The sequence below is a fragment of the Diadema antillarum genome, unplaced genomic scaffold, assembly GCF_040938485.1.
Source record: "Diadema antillarum isolate AM-2024a unplaced genomic scaffold, OU_Dant_1.0 seq00000432_RagTag, whole genome shotgun sequence".
Taxonomy (NCBI): domain Eukaryota; kingdom Metazoa; phylum Echinodermata; class Echinoidea; order Diadematoida; family Diadematidae; genus Diadema; species Diadema antillarum.
In genome coordinates, this window is record NW_027271412.1 from 347,210 (window position 1) to 369,519 (window position 22,310).

Here is a 22,310-nt window from a genome sequence, read left to right on the forward strand (position 1 = left end):
CTCAGACGATGATTTTCAGCTGAGCAAAGACTTTGCAGACTATTTGGATGATAAGATATCCAGCATGAGACAATCCCTTGAATCCAATATCTCTGGAAGTGTCTCATCGTCCACTGCTCCCATCATGTCTACCCTACAAGATGTTCTTGAGGATATGCCATCACTGACTGAGTTTGGCTATATTAGCGACAGTGAAATAAGGAAGATCATTTTGAGAGCTCCCAATAAATCTTGTGATCTTGACCCATTACCCACCTGGCTTCTAAAGGAATATGTCGATGTTTTCCTACCAGCCATAAGTCATATTGTAAACACATCCATGAATTCCGCGGCCGTGATTTGGCAAAACAACGTATCTGCGTTTTGGTACTTTCGAGATATTCGCGATTTTAGATTTTGAAGCCACAAAGTACTAGAATTGTTCCCATTTCTCTCCAGTCGAATAATTTTCCAAGATACTTTTTTTTTAAATATGGCTTATATCATTCTTCTAGTATCTAGTTAAAATTTAAGTCAAAAAGAGATTTTTTGTTTAAGATATCAAAGACTTTTTGTAGATACGTTGTTTTGCCTGATCACCCAAACTTCTGACCACATGCGTGGTTAGGGAAAACAACGCAAGTTGTTCTGCGCACCACGGCACTAGCATGGCAGAACAACGTATCTTACCTTGCACCGAGCTTTACCGGTGTATTCCCAGATAAACTGAAGGAAGCTATTGTCTTTCCTCGGTTAAAGCCGCCACTGGACCAGAAAGTCATGGAAAACTACCGGCCAGTATCAAACATCGCTTTCATGTCGAAAGTAACCGAGCATGTGGTATCTTCTAGATTGACATCTTATTTACGTGATTGCAACTTGCATGAGGACTTCAGCTCAACGGCGTAAATCCGTACTGAGGAGTGGGGAGATGATTGGCGATAGTCACCATCACCACGATTACAAGCCCATAACCGGACCGGCGCAGCCCGGGGGGGGGGGGGGAAGCTTGCCCCCCCCCCCCACACACACACACACACTTTACAGAGATCAAATGTCCCACTCTTTTCCATGCAAAGAGGGAGGGAAGTGACAGCAAAAATATGACGACTTTTTGTTCTTTTTTTGTTTGTTTGCTTGTTTTTTCTTGTCAGCCGACTTTCGGTGGAAAATCAGACCTTAAAAGTATGAAGACTTTTTTTGTTGTTGTTTCTCTTGTCTTTTGATGTTCTTTCTTCTTGACTGACAGGCGATTTTGCCCCCCCCCCCCTTTCAAAAACGTAGCGCAGCCCTGAATAATGCCCAAATAAATTCAATAAAATGCTACTAAGGATATCCATTTCTTGAATGACGTAGAAGATATTTTCCTGTAGCTATTAATTGTATTCTTCAATTTTCTTGATTTAAGTCAGTAAAGCAATCATCACAGGGGCATCGTTCCGTTTTAATGATGGGGGTAGGGGAGGGACTTTTGGAGTTTGAATATCTGTGCGAGGGAGCGGAGCGGCCTAGCGGGGGGGAGGGTGTGGGAGGGGGGTATCCCCCTCCCACACGAGGAAAATTTGGCAATTTCAGACCTCAAATTCAGCGATCTAGTGCACACTTTTGGTGAAATTTGGGATTTTTTTCCTATAAAAAAACAAGTAAGAAAAAGAAATATTCATAGATAATTGAATGATTACATCGTGGTATTTCAGCTCTTGCTCCGCCTGTGCGACATCACTGTGAAGGCCTACTGAATAGTGGGGCCTATCACCGGCGTAGCCAGGATTTGATCTTAGGGGGAGCGGTAAGATGCGAGGGAGCGATGCGAGCGAGGGGTCAGAGTGTGGGAGGGGGGTTTCCTCCTCCCACAGTGAGAACTTTTTGCATATTGATGTTGTAAATGGTGCAATTTGATTCTTTTTTTTTGCGTGTTCTATCGACTTGAAACAGTCCAACATGTTTAAGGTAGCAGTACATTTTATGTAGATTATTATTGAACAATTTTGCCTATAAAATGGTATCATTTAGAGAAACTTCTTGCCTTAATTCTTACACTGAAGATCATGAACGCGATCATGAATTTTGACATTGTACAGTCCAAAAGCGGCCGTTTGTAGCTATACATTTTTTCGCTTTGGAAATTAAGGGGGCGCACCGGGCGCATTTGCTGGCAATTTAATACTGGCAGCAACATCAGGAGAATGACGTAACGATTAAATGCGAGCGAGCGAAGCGAGCGAGCTTGAAAATTTTGACATTTTACAGTCCCCAAACTGCCGTTTGTAGCTACATTTTTTCGCTTTGAATATTAAGGGGGGGGGGGGGGCACCGGGCGCAACTGCTTACAATTACCCGGCAGCAACATCAGGAGAATAGCATAGCGATTAAATGCGAGCGAGCGAAGCAAGCAAGCTTGAAAATTTTGACATTGTACATTCCCAAAACGGCAGTTTGTAGCTATATGTTTTCGCTTAGGAAATTAAGGGGGTGGGGGCGCACCGGGCGCAACTGCTGACAATTACTGGCAGCAACATCAGGAGAATGACATAACGATAAAATGCGAGCGAGCCTGAAAATTTTGACATTTCACAGTCCAAAAACTGCCTTTTGTAGCTATATCTTTTTCGCTTTGAAAAATAAGGGGGGGGGGGTGCACCGGGCGCAACTGCTGGTAATTACCCGGCAGCAACATCAGGAGAATGGCATGACGATTAAATGCGAGCGAGCGAAGCGAGCGAGCTTGAAAATTTTGACATTTTACAGTCCAAAAACTGCCGTTTGTAGCTGTACTTTTTCGCTTAGGAAATTAAGGGGGGTGGGGGCGCACCGGGCGCAACTGCTGGCAATAACTGGCAGCAACATCAGGAGAATGACATAACGATTAAATGCGAGCAGGGAGGTGTTTCTCTTCCCACCTCCCTGATGCGAGCGAGCTTGAAAATTTTGACATCTTACAGTCCAAAAACTGCCGTTTGTAGCTATATTTTTTTCGCTTTGAAAAATAAGGGGGGCGCACCGGGCGCAACTGCTGGCAATTACCCGGCAGCAACATCAGGAGAATGGCATGGCGATTCAATGCAAGCGAGCGAAGCGAGCGAGCTTGAAAATTTTGCCATTTTACAGTCCAAAAGCTGTCGTTTGTAGCTGTACTTTTTTCGCTTTGGAAATTAAGAGATGGGGGCGCACTGCTGGCAATTACTGGCAGCAACAAATATCTCGTAAACATATTTATGATATAATCTGGGGAAATTTCAATCCCAGAAGTGTATACTGTTTTTTTAGGGGGGGGGGGGGTCCTCCGTTAATTGAAAGTATCTATATATCTCCTCCCACCCAAGGAACATTTGCATTTCTTTAAACTGAAGTAACAGACCTGGTGCACACTTTGGATGAAACATTTTGAAATCTGTCAATCTAAAGTGTAATAAGTAGAAATGATTGAACGGGGAGGGTATGGGAGGGGTTAGGCCTATCCCCCCTCTTACGCGAGGGTGATTTTGTATTTTCAGAATTGAAATTCAGCCATCTTTGGGTGAAATATTTAGACAGTCTTCTATCAAAAAAGTAAGAACATTTCCACATCTCGGGAGTTACGAGGAGGAGCAAAATAAATCTATGGGGGGAACAATCCCCCTCCTCCTCCATCGACGCCTCTGCGTATGAGGGAGCTTTTGTAAGTGAAAGATCTGCTGCACACTCTTTGATAAATATAAGGAAATAAAACGTCAATCTCAAAAGTGTATAAAGTCTATCGAAAGGGACCCAGTAGCTTTTGCATATTTATGATTGCACAGCGATCCGGTGCATAATTCTGGCGGTAGTTGTCCAATTTTCCATAAAGAAAGTTCGAGATTTGTCCTCATCTCGGGAATTGCTTGGGGGACGAAATGATTTGTCTCCCCCAACTTCATCCACTGCACACGATTGAACTTTTAAAGCGCTCGGTTTCGCGCGCTTGCGCTTTTTTTTTTCGGGGGGGGGGGGATATAATGGTACTTGGCAGAATAACGAAGAACGGTTTCCACAGAAGTCGAGTTGTAGTGGCAAGGTATAGTGACAGCTCTTCATGTAACCCGGGATAACTTGTGACATGCGACAACTAACACACTAGTTTTCCTCTGATCAAAACACTATTGAGAACAAATTGCTGGATAAAGGTGACTATAGTTTTATTCACTTGAATAAATTTATTCCGCGAGATCAGTTTTGTACATTATGTGTTAAAATCCTTAACATAAAACAGTAACAAAGCAAACAAGGTTAAACAAACAAGCACAGTTTTTTTCTCCGTATGTGTCTCTATGACAATCTTTGTGGACTCTAACAACATAATTACGTTCCCTTATTCCAATCAACCATATAGAATATTATCTTGTATGTCTAACCCCATTCCTTTGGAGAGTAAACAATAAACATTATCAGAAACGCAAGGTTATATAAGGACCGTATAGGCGGAGATTGAAAACTTGAAAGTTCATCTCGTATTGAAGGAAATTTTACCTTTTAACTTCAGTTACCTCACAGGAATAGATTAAGCAAACCGTACTTTAATTGAAGACAACCCAACGTTTACTAACTATAAATCTCGCAACATAGGCCTACATATCAGAGCACTTCTGAAGCCCAGGTCTATCAGATGTTAACATACTGTAGCCTTTGAAAGTTCAAACATAATTGGGCATATTATGATGCCGACAATTTGAAATTTTTCCTGAGATTTTTTCTTAAAGATTCTTTTGTATATTTTATTACCATTTAAACACCATTCATATTTGCAGAAATCAAAATGAGTTCAGCCCTTCCTTTTCGTAGAGATAGTTCTATTTATTTTGCTCACCTTTTTTTCCATCTTTGTCAAGTTAATGGCTTCATATCTGGCCCCTACTAAGCACACTGACATGATAAGCAACGTTATTTTCGAACAACATTACAGGCTCATAAATACAGTTGTAAAATTCATTCAGGATCACGGCACACTTCAGGTTTTATACATTCTTACCAACGTGTGAAAATGATTTGGTAAGGTACAATATCCGTTTCAGTACTCAATTTCAAGTAGGTCCTATTCACTGGAAAAAAAAAGTGAAAATCTTTTCGTACTATTCTGGTAAACTGTTAGAATGTCTTGCCTTTTCTGTGGGATTGTTTGATTAGGGATTAAAGAATCCATTTTTCTGTTCGTGAGATGAATGTTGCATATTCAATTCAATTCAATTCAATCATAGTTTATTTCCAATCAATCAACGAAAATCAAAAAAAACATAGTACAAATTTCCAATCAACGAAAATCAAAACATAGTACAAAGTATACATGTCATGAAATTATATTGTTCAAACACTTGCAAAAGATTTATGTAGTATCCGAGATAAGTTATATAGCAACATATGTTTATACTAGGTGTTTCAAAAAACATTTCCCACTTTTGATTCTTAATTATTCAAAAAAAAAATATATCAGATAACACTGTCATTGATATGAGTGATAGCTGAATAGTGTACAATTTGGTTGAAGGTAGTTTAAATATGAAAGCATAAATCAATTTCATGAAATCCATGATTAATTTCACAGTTAGGTTCCAGACTTTGCTCTATTTCCAACCCTCTGTACAAAATTTCACTTTGCACAGGGGTCAATGGGTGTGTATGGGAGTGTGTGGTTAACACCCTGACAATGGTCCTGAACAAAGGCCAGGGTTTGAATGCTTCATTATTTATTCATGAGAAATTCCATTATCACAACTAGTCTTTATTCAGCCTCTGGCAGTATCTGTGTAAAGTCAAACGCCTGTCGATACTGTCGTTGAGTCGCGAAATTACAATGAACACCTTCTGTTCTATCGTAAACGTGGTGACAGGAAGCAAAGCAAATCAATTAGAGTATATATACACTTGTGTATATGGAGCCTTAAATAAATCTACTCTGAAACAAATCGCTCCAATGATAAATGCTGCTGAACTCTTTACCAAAAAATGATCTCTTTTTATCGAAAAAGCAAAAAATTTGTCAGATTATTTAATTAGTAGACAGTTGTATTAAAATGAGGAACTGAAGATTATTTATGCTTATCTATATCCCAAATTTAGTGATATGTGAAGCAAAATTTGAAAATGAGTGCCAGGTGGAATGAAATGTGGTGTTTGCAAGCACTTTACCGTGCATGAATTCAGACTAGCAGTGCCCAAGGGCAATCCACATGAATTATTGATTAATCATTCATGTGCCAGGGAGTGCGAGACTGACGCCTAGTCAACAGGTGGTTCAGGCATGTCCATTGTTCAGGGCCATTGTCAGCACACACTCACATAGACATCATTGGTTCCTGTGAGTAGTTCAATTTTTGTACAGAGGGTTAAAATTTGACCAAAATTTGAAACCTTACTTCAAAATCAATCTTAGATTTAATGAAACTGATTTATGCTTTCACGTCCAAATTACCTCCAACCAAATTGTACACTATCCAGCTATTATTCATATCGATGACAGTTTTATTGAATGAATAGTTTTTGAACTATTAATGATCAAAAGTGGAAAATGTTTTTTGAAACATCTAGTATATATATACAATAATTAGGAGGAACAATACATATATACTTCGTGGACGTGCGGAAAATAGATTCGATTATGGAAAATCAATAAAATTGGCTGCGAATAAACTTGTCTTATTAATCTATTGATGTATGTTTGTTAACAGGTGAACTTTCTTGTGTTTTTTGCACATCTCCCATGAAAACAAAAAGAAATCTGGTTAAAGGACAAGTTCACCTTCATAAACATAAGGATTGAGAAAATGCAACAATATTAGTAGAACACATCAGTGAAAGTTTGAGGAAAATTGGACAATCGATGCAAAAGTTATGAATTTTTTAAATTTTTGTGTTGGAACCGCTGGATGAGGAGACTGCTACAGCTTGTGAGTCATATGCGTACAACAGTATAAAGAAAATATAAAAGAAAATTCAACATATTTTCACTTTTTTCGCATAATAAAAGAGCAATTGACTTGCCTCTTTCTAAAGGCAGGGGGAATAATATTACCCATAACATTTATCGGTAACGAGTCAGGGGAATGTGTACTTTTTTCAAAAGATGGAATTTTGTGAAAATCTCTTTATATTTTCCTTATATTGTTGTACGCATGTGACATCTAAGCTATTCATACACTGCAGTAGTCTTCTTATCCAGCGGGTACTGCACAAAAACTTCAAAAATTCATAACTTTTGAACGGATTGTCTGATTTTCCTCAAACTTTCAATGATGTGTTCTACTAATATTGCTACATTCTCTCAATTCTTATGTTTATGAAGGTGAACTTGTCCTTTAATAGGTCTGAACCATTAATCTAAAGCAATGTTCATTAGATTAAAGGAGGTGCTTGCATATGGCAAAATATGGGAATCGACACCCGTTTCTTTTGATTTTTCTGGAGGCAAACGAATTATACTAACTGAGCAAAATCACTGCCAATATGGAGAGGGTAAATATGTTGCAATTCCTACGACTGAAACTCGTACAAGGCTGTTTGTTATCTAGATCTTTGGGTAACTCATGCGGAGCTCGACGTGAGTCGTATCGCGCTCGGCATGGTGCACTCGTTCAAGCCTACGTCCATGGCCCTACAGACTGTGTTGCATCAAACAAGGAGGTGGGAAGAGCACCTCCCTGGTTGCATGCAGCTGGTTGCCTTCTGGTTGTGTGGCTACAACATCCGAAGCATGCATTACGGTCGATATTGCTCTACATGCATTGGCGTGCGAGAGAAGTACGCGAGCGCTGCTAGCACTGTTCAGCAGTATGCTCTCGTCACGAGGCGGGCGTGCGAACGTCATGGCTCATGCATTACAGTATGTAGCCTATAACCTAGGTGGGGATGCAGCTGGTCTGATGCGACGAGACTACTAACAGTGGATGCGCGCGAATACACCGCCTATGATCCAGTTGTTTGTCGTTGTTTTCTTTTTTCTTTTTTTGAATCGGTGGCAGTCTTCTTATACGGAAAAAAAACTGCCGCCGATCGTGGCGCCTAGCGGACGCGGTAGTAGTGCGTCCACTGTTCGTAGTCTCGCTGCATCAGATGTATCGCTTGGCAAAGACAATTATCTCGCTTGCATCATACGTTTAGCTTAACAGCAAATTACAAAGACAATAACTGCATTCTCCGCCTAGATTATAGGCTATGCAATAATCCATCATGCTGAAATCAATATCACCACATTTCTTTTTTTTTTTGTTCCTACATCTTTTTCTTGGGAGAATTTCAGGGGGGGGGGGGATATTTGTACAGGCCATCCCCCCTCCTTCAAAAGTGTGTGTGTGTGGGGGGGGGGGGGATATATCCCCCCCCATCCCCCCGGGATTTACGCCCATGTTCAGCTTACAAGGCCTTCCACAGCACTGAGACGGCATTACTTCGCGTGAAGCAAGATATTCTGCAAGAGATTGATCACAAGAAGGCAGTCATACTTGTGCTGCTAGATCTAAGTGCCGCATTCGATACCCTAGATCATTCGATCTTGTTGGCAAGACTTATGGGATCAGAGACACAGCTCTACAATGGTTTACATCGTACCTTACCGGACCCTGTCTACGTGTCGTCACTAGGGGAAAGTTCTCTGAGCCTCATACTGTAAAATACGGAGTCCTTCAGGGCTCGGTGCTCGGGCCTCAACTCTTTACAATGTACATCACACCTGTCGCGGATATCATCAGACGACATGCCCTACGATATCATCTGTATGCTGACGATACACAAATTTACTGTACTTTAGTTCCACGCAATCCCCGCCTGCCAGTCTGAACGAAGCCCGGATTAAACTGGAGGAATGTATCCATGAGTTAAGATGGCGAGTAATATGTTGAAGTTAACTGAGGACAAAACTCGAAGCATTGTTTTCTCATCTAGTAGACTGCGCCCTACGGGCATATACAAGCATTCACCTTGGAAACACTACTGTCAATGTATCACACACTGTAAGAAATCTAGGTGTCCATTTTGACCAGACACTGTCTATGACAGATCATGTCAGTAGAGTGTGCCAGACAGCATACCTCCATCTGAGAAACATATTTCATGTTCGAAAATATCTTACAGAAGATGCGTGTAACCATGCAGTACGCTCTCTAGTTCTGAGCAGGCTTGATTATGGACATTCTTTGCTGGCAAATATGAATGTCAGTGATGTGAAAAGACTCCAAAAAGTCCAAATTCGAGCGGCTCGCCTGGTGCTCGGTGTAAAGAGAAGATCCCCGAGTGCTCCTCTATTGAAGCAGCTACACTGGCTCCCCATCAAAGACCGTATCGATTTCAAACCAGCCCTTCTTCACAATGTCTATAAATGCATGATGGATACCGCTCCTCAATACCTATCCAACCTACTAACCACCCCTATAGCCTGCAGATATCAACTCCGGTCACAAAATGACAAGACAGTCCTACAAATCCCACAAGCAAACACCAAAGCTTTCGAACGTACATTTTCATATGATGGATCTGCTGTCTGGAACAATCTACCAAACAACTCCGTCTATGTGAGTCAGAAGAAATGTTTAGAAGGAAACTCAAGACTGAACTATTTCAATTGTAACTGATGTTGTTTCTATACTTTGTAAATGTTGTTTGTTGATGTATGTACAGCGCTTTGATCAGGTCCTGTAAAAGCGCTCAATAAGAAATAGTTCTTAATGAGAGACCATCGCATTTAACTTGTCTTTGAGTGTACAATAATCAAGATACAATATACTGGTGGTTTATGTGTTTTTATTTCTTATTTGTTTAATTTTTTTCTTTAAAAGCAGGGTTGTCCCGTTCAGAGCCACAAAGGCCTGCTTTGCAAGTTAGCTCTGCGTCAAATACAAAAGTTACTATTCAATTTTGGATTTACAAATGATATCGAGTAACATAATCAACAATGAAAAATAAATCAAAAACATACAAGGAAAAGTAGAAATTACGCGGTGCGTAATATACGTCCCCGCCGGAAGTAGCATTTAGTAGCAAAATGTACAATATAGGTAAAAAATCAAGGTCAAAGGTCAAAGAAGTCAAAGGTCAAAATTCTGTGTAGAATTTTTGAAGCCCTCACCTAGTGCCATCACATAAAGCAAACGGAATCGAAATCGGGTTAGAAATGGCGAAGGAGTAGCATTTGGTAGCAAAATGTACAATACAGGTCAAAAATCAAGGTTAAAGGTCAAAGAAGTCAAAGGTCAAAATTCTGTGCAGATGTTTTGAAGCCCTCACCTAGTGCCATCACTTAAAGTAAACGGAATTGAAATCGGGTTACAAATGGCGAAGGAGTAGCATTTTGTAGCAAAATGTACAATATAGGTCAAAAATCAAGGTCAAAGGTCAAAGAAGTCAAAGGTCAAAATTCTGTGTAGAAGTTTTGAAGCCCTCACCTAGTGCCATCACATAAAGCAAACGGAATCGAAATCGGGTTAGAAATGGCGAAGGAGTAGCATTTTGTAGGCAATGTACAATATAGGTCAAAAATAAAGGTCAAAGGTCAAAGAAGTCAAAGGTCAAAATTCTGTTTAGTAGTTTTGAAGCCCTCACCTAGTGCCATCATATAAAGCAAACGGAATCAGAATCGGGTTAGAAATGGCGAAGGAGTAGCATTTTGAAGCAAAATGTACAATATAGGTCAAAGGTCAAGGTCAAAGGTCACAACTGAAATTCTGTATAGAAGTTTCAAAGCTCCCATGTAGTGCTATCATATAAAGCAAACAGAATTAAAATCGGGTTAGAAATGGCGAAGGAGTAGCATTTTGAACATTTTGATCACACACGGACGCACGGACGGACGGACAGACGGACACACAGACACACACACGTACGGAGCCCGTTTCATAGTCCCCTGCTCGAACTCGTAAATTAGGAAAGCACGTTTGAATAATTTGATAAATCATTATCCAAGAAAAAAAATAACTTCCAATACCACTGCAATGAAAAATATTTGGAAATATATTTGCTGTGGACGACAAAATAAAAGATCATATTTCTATCAGTACGTCTTCACTAATTACGTATAAAAAGACTATGCATTTAGACAACCCATCACTACTGATAGCCACCGTGGTAAAAACAGACACTTCATCTACAACTACCATATCATCTGAAAAAAATAGTGAAATGTACATACAGCATTTTGAAGAGCATGTTATCAAAAAGTGAACCATCTTTAAGTTTACCTTACCTTTGAAGCTGCTACATTGAGGGGATTAGAAAAAATGACAGATTGATCAGCAGGCCCTTCTACGAAAAAAAAGTAAATACAAGTAGAAAATATAGAATAATGTCATTGTTATATAAACGTCAATATTGGGTGACATAATATGAATTGGTTTAGTTTGGTTCATATCTTTATCAAAAGTCTTACCCGAAAGTGAATTAATAAGGTTCGTTAGTTCACACTCTCTTTGTATCCTTGCCTATCTACGAACCTTATTTTATTTTGGGATTAACGAACATTCGGAATGATCAACCTTCGGAATGACGCCACAAATGTTGGGATCAATGAACATCTATGTACAGGGAATTTCGGAATAACGAAAGTCTGCATTCACCTCTGTCTAGGAGGGCCTTTAAATGAGAGATACAATGTTACAAAAATACATGCAAATAAATCATTACACAAATAGATAGAATAATACAGAAATAAGTTTATATATGTAACATACATACACACACACACACACACACACACACCACACAGTCAATAAATGAAACAATTATTCACACTCCTCAGTATCCTGTCAAATATGGTTCTTCATATAATGATAAAGGATTATACTGGTGGCGCGTATGGTATAGGCATTCGAATTCTATATTTCGCATTCGAAACCTCTATTGTTAAATTAAGACATCCACCCCCCCCCCCCCAAAGGCTATCCCAAATCCAACCTAACTCTGGGGCTAGTCATCCGCATCATCAAGCAACGGCATTACCTAAAGCTCCGGTCTGAACCACGCTCCCAGCGGGCCACCCCCTCATTTCAAAAAGGGGATAGACAGTCAAGGACCACCACAAAAGAGAGAAACCTCAATATTCACATTGCAATGTTGACTGAGTCCAACCAAAATTTAGATCAATAAGTGAAAAACAAATACACCATTGCAATGCCCAAGTATAGCATTACTTTCCGCATTCCCTTGTGGGAGAACAATAAAAAGTACCGGAGGATGTGAATTGCTTCGTTGGTGAATGTAGATGTATACTGTATTAAACGTGATATGTGTTCATATGTATTCTGTTGTACTGACGTTTACTTTACTTTTGTTCTTCGCGTATTCCTCCACTAAACAACAACAACAACAACAAACAACCAAAAACACAAAACAACAACCCACCAAAAATCTTATCTTCAAACTCTGAAAATTCACACTAACTCTGTGAACTTCAACTGCATATACGTTCAATGTATGACATTACACAACATGAACATTACTGTATTATGTAATGCCAAAAGGAGAACACTGAAACATTCACATCTATAGATTATAAATGAATGCTAACATGGTGTAATAAAAAGGAACACGAAATACTGTATAAGACATCCCCGAGCTTTGTCTGGATCTAATTCTAGTCGTCTGCAGTGGAGTTTGGTATACCATTGTGTTTTTTTGAGTGCCAGAATATTGCGTATTGTAATTAACGGAGAATCCGCTTTCTCATTATATCATTTTCACAGCGGAATATTATCGCATGTTTTTCCCACAAAAAAAAAAAAATCATTGCGCGATATTGGGAAAGCCATACACGTGTAGCTCCCCTCGCAATTATACAAGTGCCCATGATCATAATGGTCACATCCGGCATGAAACTAAATAGAACTGTCAACTAATCTTATTCATCTATTATCTATGATTTAAAATAGATATATAAGTTTCAAGAGTGTCTTGACATACTTTTTGCAGTTCGATCATTTAACGAAGTATATGCAATAAATCATGAAGGTTAGCAATTCCTTTAAATAAATTACATGAAAGATGGAAAGCGTATAGAGAATGAAAAAAAATCTATAAAAATTGAGGACTTTGGGGAAAATTATGAAATATCAATGATATTTCCTCACACTTGTTTTAACGAGGTAAAAATATGCCACAATTACAATCACTTTTCAGGAGTTTTGAGAAAAAAAAAATCAAACCCAGATGCTCTTTGTTTATTGCTAACATAATAACACAAAGTACTGGTAAATTGAGGGAAACTGTTGTCGGGTTTCAAAACAAAACAAAAAAAGTATCTTCAATGTTGCAAATTACTTCATTAACATCTTGAAATTTTCGCTACTCACGTCAGTTACAATTCCATGAAACTACCTTTACAATCTATAAAATATGAAATATGCAGAAACATATAGGAGAAAATATTGATTTACATGTCCGCATCTTTGTTAAACGTTTAACTTAATTTTTTGAACAAAATAATTAGTTCAAAAACCATACTCTACGACTGACACATGCCAAAACTGATCTATTCTTCAATTTCATCAAAATTCGTTGATGACTTTCCAAGTATAATAGTATTGTCGATAGATAGACAGTCAAACAAACAATCATCGGTAAACTCATCGGTAAAAAACAAACAAACAAACAAAACCTCTTGGTGGAGGCATAGATCATAGTATTACCCCGGTCATGACGTTATCAGCAGTAGTTCAACCCATAACAACTATGAATGTCGTGCTTCCGTATTTTGTTCTGTTTTTGCTCTTGTCAAAGAGGGTTGCAGATCACTAGCCCCAGGGATCTCCCTGCAAATATGAAGTTTGCTACCGTTCAAGATTACCAACGTGCCAGGCCTCGGCAACACGCATCTCGGGCGATATCGATATAACCAAGATGTGGGAAATTCGATGAGATTTTGTTGGACTACGGTTCCATCAGAGGAGAGTACGCCAACCTTTCCTGTGGAGCTTTGCTCTTGTTCATCTGCATAAACGACATAAATCATGTTGTCTGCACCGACATGGCAGTTGATATTTCCACTCCAATCCTCCAGGGGTAGAATACGCTTGATCTTTCCCGATGACTGATAGAACCAGGAGATCTCGGCATGTCCCGATTTGATGACAATTTCCCCATTCTCAAGTGAGTCGAAACTCTGTATCGTCCTCGTCTCGATATCGTTGATCGTACGGCATATCGCCCCCGTCTTGGCATCAATTACGTAGACCACACCATGAACGTGGTCGGCGGCTAGGAGTCTCCCTCTGCCATCAACACTTAGGTAAGCGTGGCGTGAGCCATCATTAGGTAAATCTTGGAGTTCAACTTTTTCGTTATCCATGCTGCAGATATAGATCTGTCCATGCTTGTAATCGCTATATGCAAAGTGATCATTGCCTAGGAATGCAGCGTCAAAGATACCTCGGTTTTTGTCTGCGACCATCAATGGATTGATCGCGCCACTTTCCACATTCACTTTGTACAAGCCCTGGCCAGCCTCGTCGCGAATTGCGATTGTTTGCTGATTAACACGGCACACCAGGAAAGGTTCTTCAATGTCATCAGGTACTTCATGGGCGTCACCAGGGGGGGTGCGCTGGGTGCGAACGCACCCCCCTTCAGAACCTAAAAAAAAAAAAAACAAAAAAAAAACAAAAAAAAAACAAAAATCGCTTCAGTCTGCGAGCGACCTCAACGCCGGACACTAAAAAAATGTTCTTTTTTCATTTTTCTTCTTATTTTTTTTTTCCACCAGGAGGAAAACTAAACAAAACAAAAACAAAACAAAAAACAAAAACAATCGCACCCCGGCTCTGGCAGCACTGATGCTATACATGTACATCACGTGTTTACTATCTATCGCCCGTACTGTATACGTAAGGTATATTTCATTCATTGTGCAACGGATTATCACTTCAGAAAATACAAAAGCTCCGTCGCATGGTTAGGGAGATACCACGCCCACCCCCTCCCCCATTATAGGTCTCCAATCAGTGGCGTAACGGGGGGGGGGCGGCGCTGGTTGAAAAAAAAAGATCAAAATGGTAATTCAAGGGTTGGTAAACTGCTTTTGAAATTGACATGAAAGGGTGAGCAAGAAATTATTTTTTTTTCTCTAAGATTTCATTTAACCATAATTAAAGAGGCATCAATAGTGTGAAACATTGTTCAAAAAGCCCGGAGCCGACAAAAGATTGTGATTCAGCGTGATTCCTGGTTGGCATTCTGAATGATAAGCAGGATGGAGCAGTGTACTGAGAACATCCGAACGGCAAAGAGTCGCTGCAATGTTGCGCCATGTGATGTAGAATGTACACCTCTGTACCTTACACTTTGTTATATCAAAGCTAGATCACTGAGTGTTGTTTTACATACTATAGTCTATAAAAAAATGCCTTGCATTGCCAATAATAAGACTTGACCTGGGCTATTTCCCAACTTTTCCATGTATAAAACACACACACACAAACACAAACAATTAGGGGATGCTCTAAAGTGCAGATTTTAGACGTCCTTCCCCCGCTTGGTCACTTCGACGCCCCCTCGCTGGTCATACCTCCCCCAATCATGAACATAAACCGACATCCTTGACTATCAGTGGCACACCGCCTCCCCCTCCCCCCTAATTTCCAAAGCGAAAAAACATAGTTACAAACGGCAGTTTTGGGACTGTAAAATGTCAAAATTTTCACGCTCGCTCGCTCCGCTCGCTCGTTTTTAATCGCTGTGCCATTCTCCTGATGTTGCTGCCAGTATTAAATTGCCAGCAGTTGCGCCCGATGCGCCACCCCTCCTTAATTTCCAAAGCGAAAAGGAATAGCTACAAACGGCAGTTTTTAGAGTGTAAAATGTCAAAATTTTCAAACTCGCTCGCTCCGCTCGCTCGCATTTTAATCAATTCAATTCAAACTTTATTTCATTTTTCGAAAAGAACATAAACATTTCACTTTCTTTGGTATCATAAAATAAGGTTGCATAATCAAAACAAAGTAAATTGAGAAAACATAATTGCGGAACCTTGGGGTGACAAAAACGTTGTAAGGAAAATTGATTGACTGAAGTGATACAGACAATGTAATCGTTATGCCATTCTCCTGATGTTGCTGCCAGTAATTGCCAGCAGTTGTGCCCTGTGCGCCACCCCCCCCCTTAATTTCGAAAACGAAAAAATATAGCTACAAACGGCAGTTTTTTTGACTGTGTCAAAATTTTCAAGCTCACTCGTTCTGCTCGCTCGAATTCAATTTTATGCCATTCTCCTGATGTTACTGCCAGTAATTGCCAGCAGTTGCGCCCTGTGCGCCCCTTAATTTCCAAAGCGAAGAAATATAGCTACAAACGGAAGTTTTTTTTTGCCTGTAAAATGTCAAAATTTTCAAAGTGGCTCGCTCCGCTCGCTCGCATTTGAATCGTTATCCCATTCTCCTGATGTTGTTGCCAGTAATTGCCAGCGGTTGCGCCCGGTGCGCCCTGCTTAATTTCCAAAGAGAAAAATATAGCTACAAACGGTAATTTTTTAAATTTAAAATGTCAACATTTTCAAGCTCGCTCGCATTTAATCGCTTTGCCATTCTCCTGATGTTACTGCCAGTAATTGCCAACTGTCGCGCCCGGTGCCCCCCCCCCTAAATTTTCAAAGCGAAAAAATGTAGCTAAAAACGGCATTTTTTAAACTGTGAAATGCCAAAATTTTCGAACTCGCTCGCTTCGCTCGCTCGCATTTAATCGTTGTGCCATTCTCCTGACGTTGCTGCCAGTACTTGCCAGCAGTTGCGCCCGATGCGCCACCCCCCTTTAATCTCCAAAGCGAAAAGATAGAGCTAAAAACGGCAGTTTTTGGACTGTAAAATGTCAAAATTTTCAAGCTCGCTCATTCCAATCGTTCGCATTTACTCGTTATGCCATTATCCTAATGTTGCTGCCAGTAATTGTAAGCAGTTGCGCCCGGTGCGCCCCCTTCATTTCCAAAGCGAAAAAATATAAGCTACAAACCGCAGTTTGGGATTGTAAAATATCAAAATTTTCAAGCTCGGTCGCTCCGCTCGCTCGCATTTAATTGTTCTGCAATTCTCCTTTTTTTTTCTTTTTACAAAAACTAAGGTCCCTCCGTGGGAGGGGTATCCCCCTCTTACACCCTCTCCCGCTCGGTTGCTTCGCTCCCTCGCCGAGGATCTCACACCGTCACATAATGTACCCCCGTAATAGTCCTTCATGATATTTTTATTTTTCCCATGCTCTGTAAACGCGACTTTTACACTCTTGTTTTTTTCAAAAAGTTCCTACAGTGGGAGGGGGTATCCCCCTCCAACACCCTCCGCACTGAAGGAGCGGAATGGATCATCGCCGAGGATCTCACACCGTCACAATAATGTACCCCCGTATATAGTCCTTCATAGCGAAAGATTCGTGCATGTATACAATCACATGTATAATGTACAATATACAGAGTATGTGTAAATGTACATGATGACACAGGAGCCAATGAATCACATTAAAAAAAAATCTCACAGTTTACATTTACTGTCAAAACGCACCCCCCTTGAAAAAAAGCTGGTGACGCCCCTGTACTTTGATCGTTTTCTCAATCTCGAACGATCGTTTGGTTCCCGCCAGGTAGCCCAAATTATCCTCTCCGTCTTCTTTCTTCAAAGTGACCTTTTTAGCCATGGCTGTCAACAATGCTGGAAGATCTTTGTCAGTAGAGGGAATCATTGCAACAACTGTCGAGTCTGGCTTCTGTAGCCTATAATGGACAACTTTGCTGTCACAGTAATTTAACAGGGACTTTGCATCTGAATCTTCAGCATCAATCATATTCAGTGAGAAATTGGTTACTTCCCGGGCCTTGGATATCCTGTGTTGAACGCGACATTTCATGTCCTGTAGTTCTACTGACAAAGCATTGTTTTTCTTCTCCAAGTCGAACTTTACATTATTAGCCTGTGCATTAAGGTATGCAATCAATGACTCTCTCTTCTCTATAATTTTGTCGATTTCTTCTTCTGCTACTTCGCAGGCCACGTCAATCGCTGACTTCCTTTTCTTCTCAGCATTCATTACTTTTGTAGCAAATGTTGTTGCCAAATCATTCTCAAGAGTATTGAAGTGCTCATCGATATCTTCGGAACATTTCGTCAGCGTCTCTAAAAAGCTTAGATTTTCAGATTTTAAATCAGACATTTTCTTTAAATCTCGCTTGATTGTCTGCTTTTTATGGGCAAAGAACTTCATAATATCAGCCAGTTCATGCCGCACATGAGTAGTCACGGCGCAGGTGTGGCACATAGGAACCTGACAGTCTTTGCAATACACATCTGCCTCCTTCTCGTTATGCTCTGGACAAGGCCGTTTTACTTTTCCTGCCGACACGTCCCCAAGAATAGCATGTGCAATACGCTCGGCGCAGGTCTTGCAAAGATGTCGTTGCTCGACCACTTTGTAGCCTTGAGTAGCGCCTTCTTCGCTGTCTCCACATTCTTGACATGTCAGTCCCAGACTGTCAAACAGGGCCGCCATTTTATATAGCGATGAAACGACTATTCGCTAAGTACAACTTCCCGCAGCGTAATTCAACTCTGCAGTTCGTCTGAAAAAAAAAAAAAAAACTTTGTGGCGGATCGTGGTAGCACTAAAAATGAGCCGTCGAAGTATCGTAAAGCTCGATATCCAAATTCGTCTTGTGTACAACGATAGGGAGAGTATAATGAGTGCAAACTTGGGGAAACAACGGTGTCATATTCGCTAGTGAAACAAATTCATCTGCTTTGGAATATAATGGAGTTGTAATTCTCTCAGAGCCCTCAGGTAACGTTATGTATAATGTACACGTCGTGCTCTTCCTCACGCACAGCCTGAACAACGAAGCACAACCCTAACAAAAAAGTCCTGTGGTACTCCCTATGGTACTTGTCGGTACCACACAATGTACCACACACTTGTAATGTTACCACAGGAACTGTGTGGTACTGTACCACAGGCTTGTTGGGTACTCCCTGTAGTACTTGTCAGTACCACACAATGTACCACATAAATAAATGTTACCACAGGAACTGTGTGGTACAGTTTTACAGGCTCATGTGGTACTCCCTGTGGTACTGGTTGGTACCACACAATGTACCACACAAATATATGCTAACACAGGAACTGTGTGGTACTGTGTCACAGGCTCGTGTGGTACTCTGGGATGTACCACAGGGCAGTACCACAGGACATTACCACAGGAAAGTACCACAGGACAGTACCACAAGACAGTATACACACAAATTGTCCTGTGGTATTTTGGGACGTATACCACACAACAGTACCACAGGACAGTACCACATGAATTGTCCTGTGGTATTTTGGGACATACCACAGGAGAGTACAACAGGAAAGTACCACAGGATAGTACCACAGGACAGTACCACACGACTTGTTCAGTGGTATTTTAGGACGTACCACAGGACAGTACCACATGGCAGTTCCACAGGACAGTACCACAGGAAAGTACCACAGGATAGTACCACAGGACAGTACCACAGGAATTGTCCTGTGGTATTTTGGGACGTACCACAGGACAGTACCACATGATAGTACCACAGGACAGTACCTCACGACTTGTCCTGTGGTATATTGGGACGTACCACAGGACAGTACCACAGGGCAGTACCACAGGACAGTACCACAGGAAAGTACCACAGGATAGTACCACAGGACAGTACCACACGACTTGTCCTGTGGTATTTTGGGACGTACCACAGGGCAGTACCACAGGACAGTACCACAGGGAAGTACCACAGGATAGTACCACAGGACAGTACCACACGACTTGTCCTGTGGTATTTTGGGACGTACCACAGGACAGTACCACAGGGCAGTACCACAGGAGAGTACCACAGGGCAGTACCACAGGAGAGTACCACAGGACAGCACCACACGACTTGTCCTGTGGTATTTTGGGACATACCACAGGACAGTACCACAGGAATTGTCCTGTGGTATTTTGGGACGTACCACAGGACAGTACCACAGGACAGTACCACAGAATAGTACCACAGGACAGTACCTCACGACTTGTCCTGTGGTATTTTGGGACGTACCACAGGATAGTACCACAGGGCAGTACCACAGGACAATACCACAGGGCAGTACCACAGGACAGTACCACAGGAAAGTACCACAGGATAGTACCACAGGACAGTACCACACGACTTGTCCTGTGGTATTTTGGGACGTACCACAAGACAGTACCACAGGATAGTACCACAGGACAGTACCACACGACTTGTCCTGTGGTATTTTGGGACAAACCACATGACATTACCACAGGAATTGTCCTGTGGTATTTTGGGACGTACCACAGGACAGTACCACACGACTTGTCCTGTGGTATTTTGGGACGTACCACAGGGCAGTACCACAGGGCAGTACCACAGGACAGTACCACAGGAAAGTACCACAGGATAGTACCACAGGACAGTACCACATGACTTGTCCTGTGGTATTTTGGGATGTACCACAGGATAGTACCACACGAATTGTCCTGTGGAATTTTGGGACGTACCACAGGACAGTACGACAGGAATTCCTGTGGTAATTTTCGATGTATACCACAGGAGAGTACCACAGGAACTGTCCAAAATCCCACAGGAAAATCACAATATGGTGCTATTCCACACCGAAGTACCACACAGCAAATTAAATTCGTAAGTACCACAGAAAAATGCTACAGGATATTCTTCTTTTTTTTCTTAACATTTTATACCAGAGGACTATAACAGTAGGAGAATATCAAACAGCAGTACCACACAGGAGTACCACACAGGAAAATTGTAAGGCAGAATCAACTGAAATTTATAACAAAAATACAAACAAAAAAGCACATATCAACATTCCTCAATTAATTGATAGATGAGTTATGCTGTGAATTATAACAATTGATTTGCCATTACTTATCCTGTCCTATACTCCTACAGTATTACCTATTTAATGAAAGTGCTGATGTAAAGCATGAGAAATTTCATAAGGACTTCTGTGGTACTCCTGTGGTACTCCTGTGGTACTCCTGTGGTACTCCTGTGGTACAAATTTTTACATAGCTCATGAATATTCATAAAAAGCACTCTAGATTTTAGAAAATACATATATGACTTAAAAAGTCAAAGTATTAATGATGGAACTTACTTTGAACTTTATGAAAGATTGTCTAATTATGTTATGTTATTCCCAATATCATAGATATTGTTATGAAAGTGTAATTTCATATCTTGATAATAAAGTATAATCGAGTTAGTAACCATGCCTTAATGCTTTACGGATAGACGGCCATATATATATGTACTGATACGGTCGATGGCTACCTAGGAATAGAATATGACTATATAGATTTATTATAGGACTAGAATGGCACTTGGCCATTAGACTCTCATTTGAGGTTATATGTTAGGAGTAGGACAGGTTATTAAGTAGGGCCATGTTTGTCCTGAAATCCGTCACTCACCTATCAGGAATATTCCTTGATATGTGGCTACAATTCTCCCAGATTTTTTTTTTTCGATCTATCCTGTGTGGTACTCTCCTGTGGTACCATGGAAATGCTGTAGGACAGCTGTGTGGTACTGCCGTGTGGTAATGCTGTGTGGTAATGATCGACCTGTGGTACTGTCACAAAATACCACAGGACAGTTCCTGTGGCACTGTTCTGTGGTACAAGTCCTGTGGTACTGCCCTGTGGTACGTCCCAAAATACCACAGGAATTCCTGTGGTACTGTCCTGTGGTACTGTTCTGTGGTACCGGTCCTGTGGTACTTTCCTGTGGTACTGCCCTGTGGTACGTCCCAAAATACCACAGGAATTCCTGTGGTACTGTCCTGTGGTATGTCCCAAAATACCACAGGACAATTCCTGTGGTACTGTCCTGTGGTACTTTCCTGTGGTACTGTCCTGTGGTACCGTCCTGTGGTAATTACCACAGGAGTACCACAGGACTTTTTCGTAAGGGAAACACTTCCGTAGTTAGAACAAGCACATCCTGCAGTGTAGAATGACTTCTGGGTCCAGAGGTCATGTCAGTATACTGTTCGTCACAATAGTTCATTAGTTACTGAGGTAACTATGGTAAAATCAAATGCAAATAAGCCAGTTCGGAGATAGCTCATGTGCACATGGGTACAAATGACCTTTCATTTTTCTCAGTTGGTTAGGCACTTCACTCAATTCAAAGCGACATAATGCAGCAGCTTGCCCAACATAGCAATTTACGGAACTCGTATTCTAACAAAGAATGAACCTGTGTAGATGAAGTGACCAGAATGGTTCGTTAATCAACACTTAAGCTGTGTTCAGACGGAGGCAGTTTTGGTCGGAGTAACTTCGGAGGAAGGGTCGGAGGAAGCTTGGTCGGAGTAACTTCGGAGGA

General features: G+C 40.9%; 1 protein-coding gene across 1 annotated transcript; it reads right to left on the reverse strand.

Moving 5' to 3' along the window:
* Window positions 1–13,636: 13,636 nt before the first annotated feature.
* LOC139732554 (uncharacterized) lies at window positions 13,637–18,710 on the reverse strand. The gene is made up of 2 exons (XM_071643407.1): window positions 17,472–18,710; window positions 13,637–14,481 (listed from the first exon to the last, which is right to left on the reverse strand). Exons 1-2 carry the CDS (start codon window positions 18,427–18,429, stop codon window positions 13,637–13,639), a joined length of 1,803 nt encoding a protein of 600 aa, XP_071499508.1. The 5' UTR covers window positions 18,430–18,710.
* Between the last annotated feature and the right edge of the window lie 3,600 nt (window positions 18,711–22,310).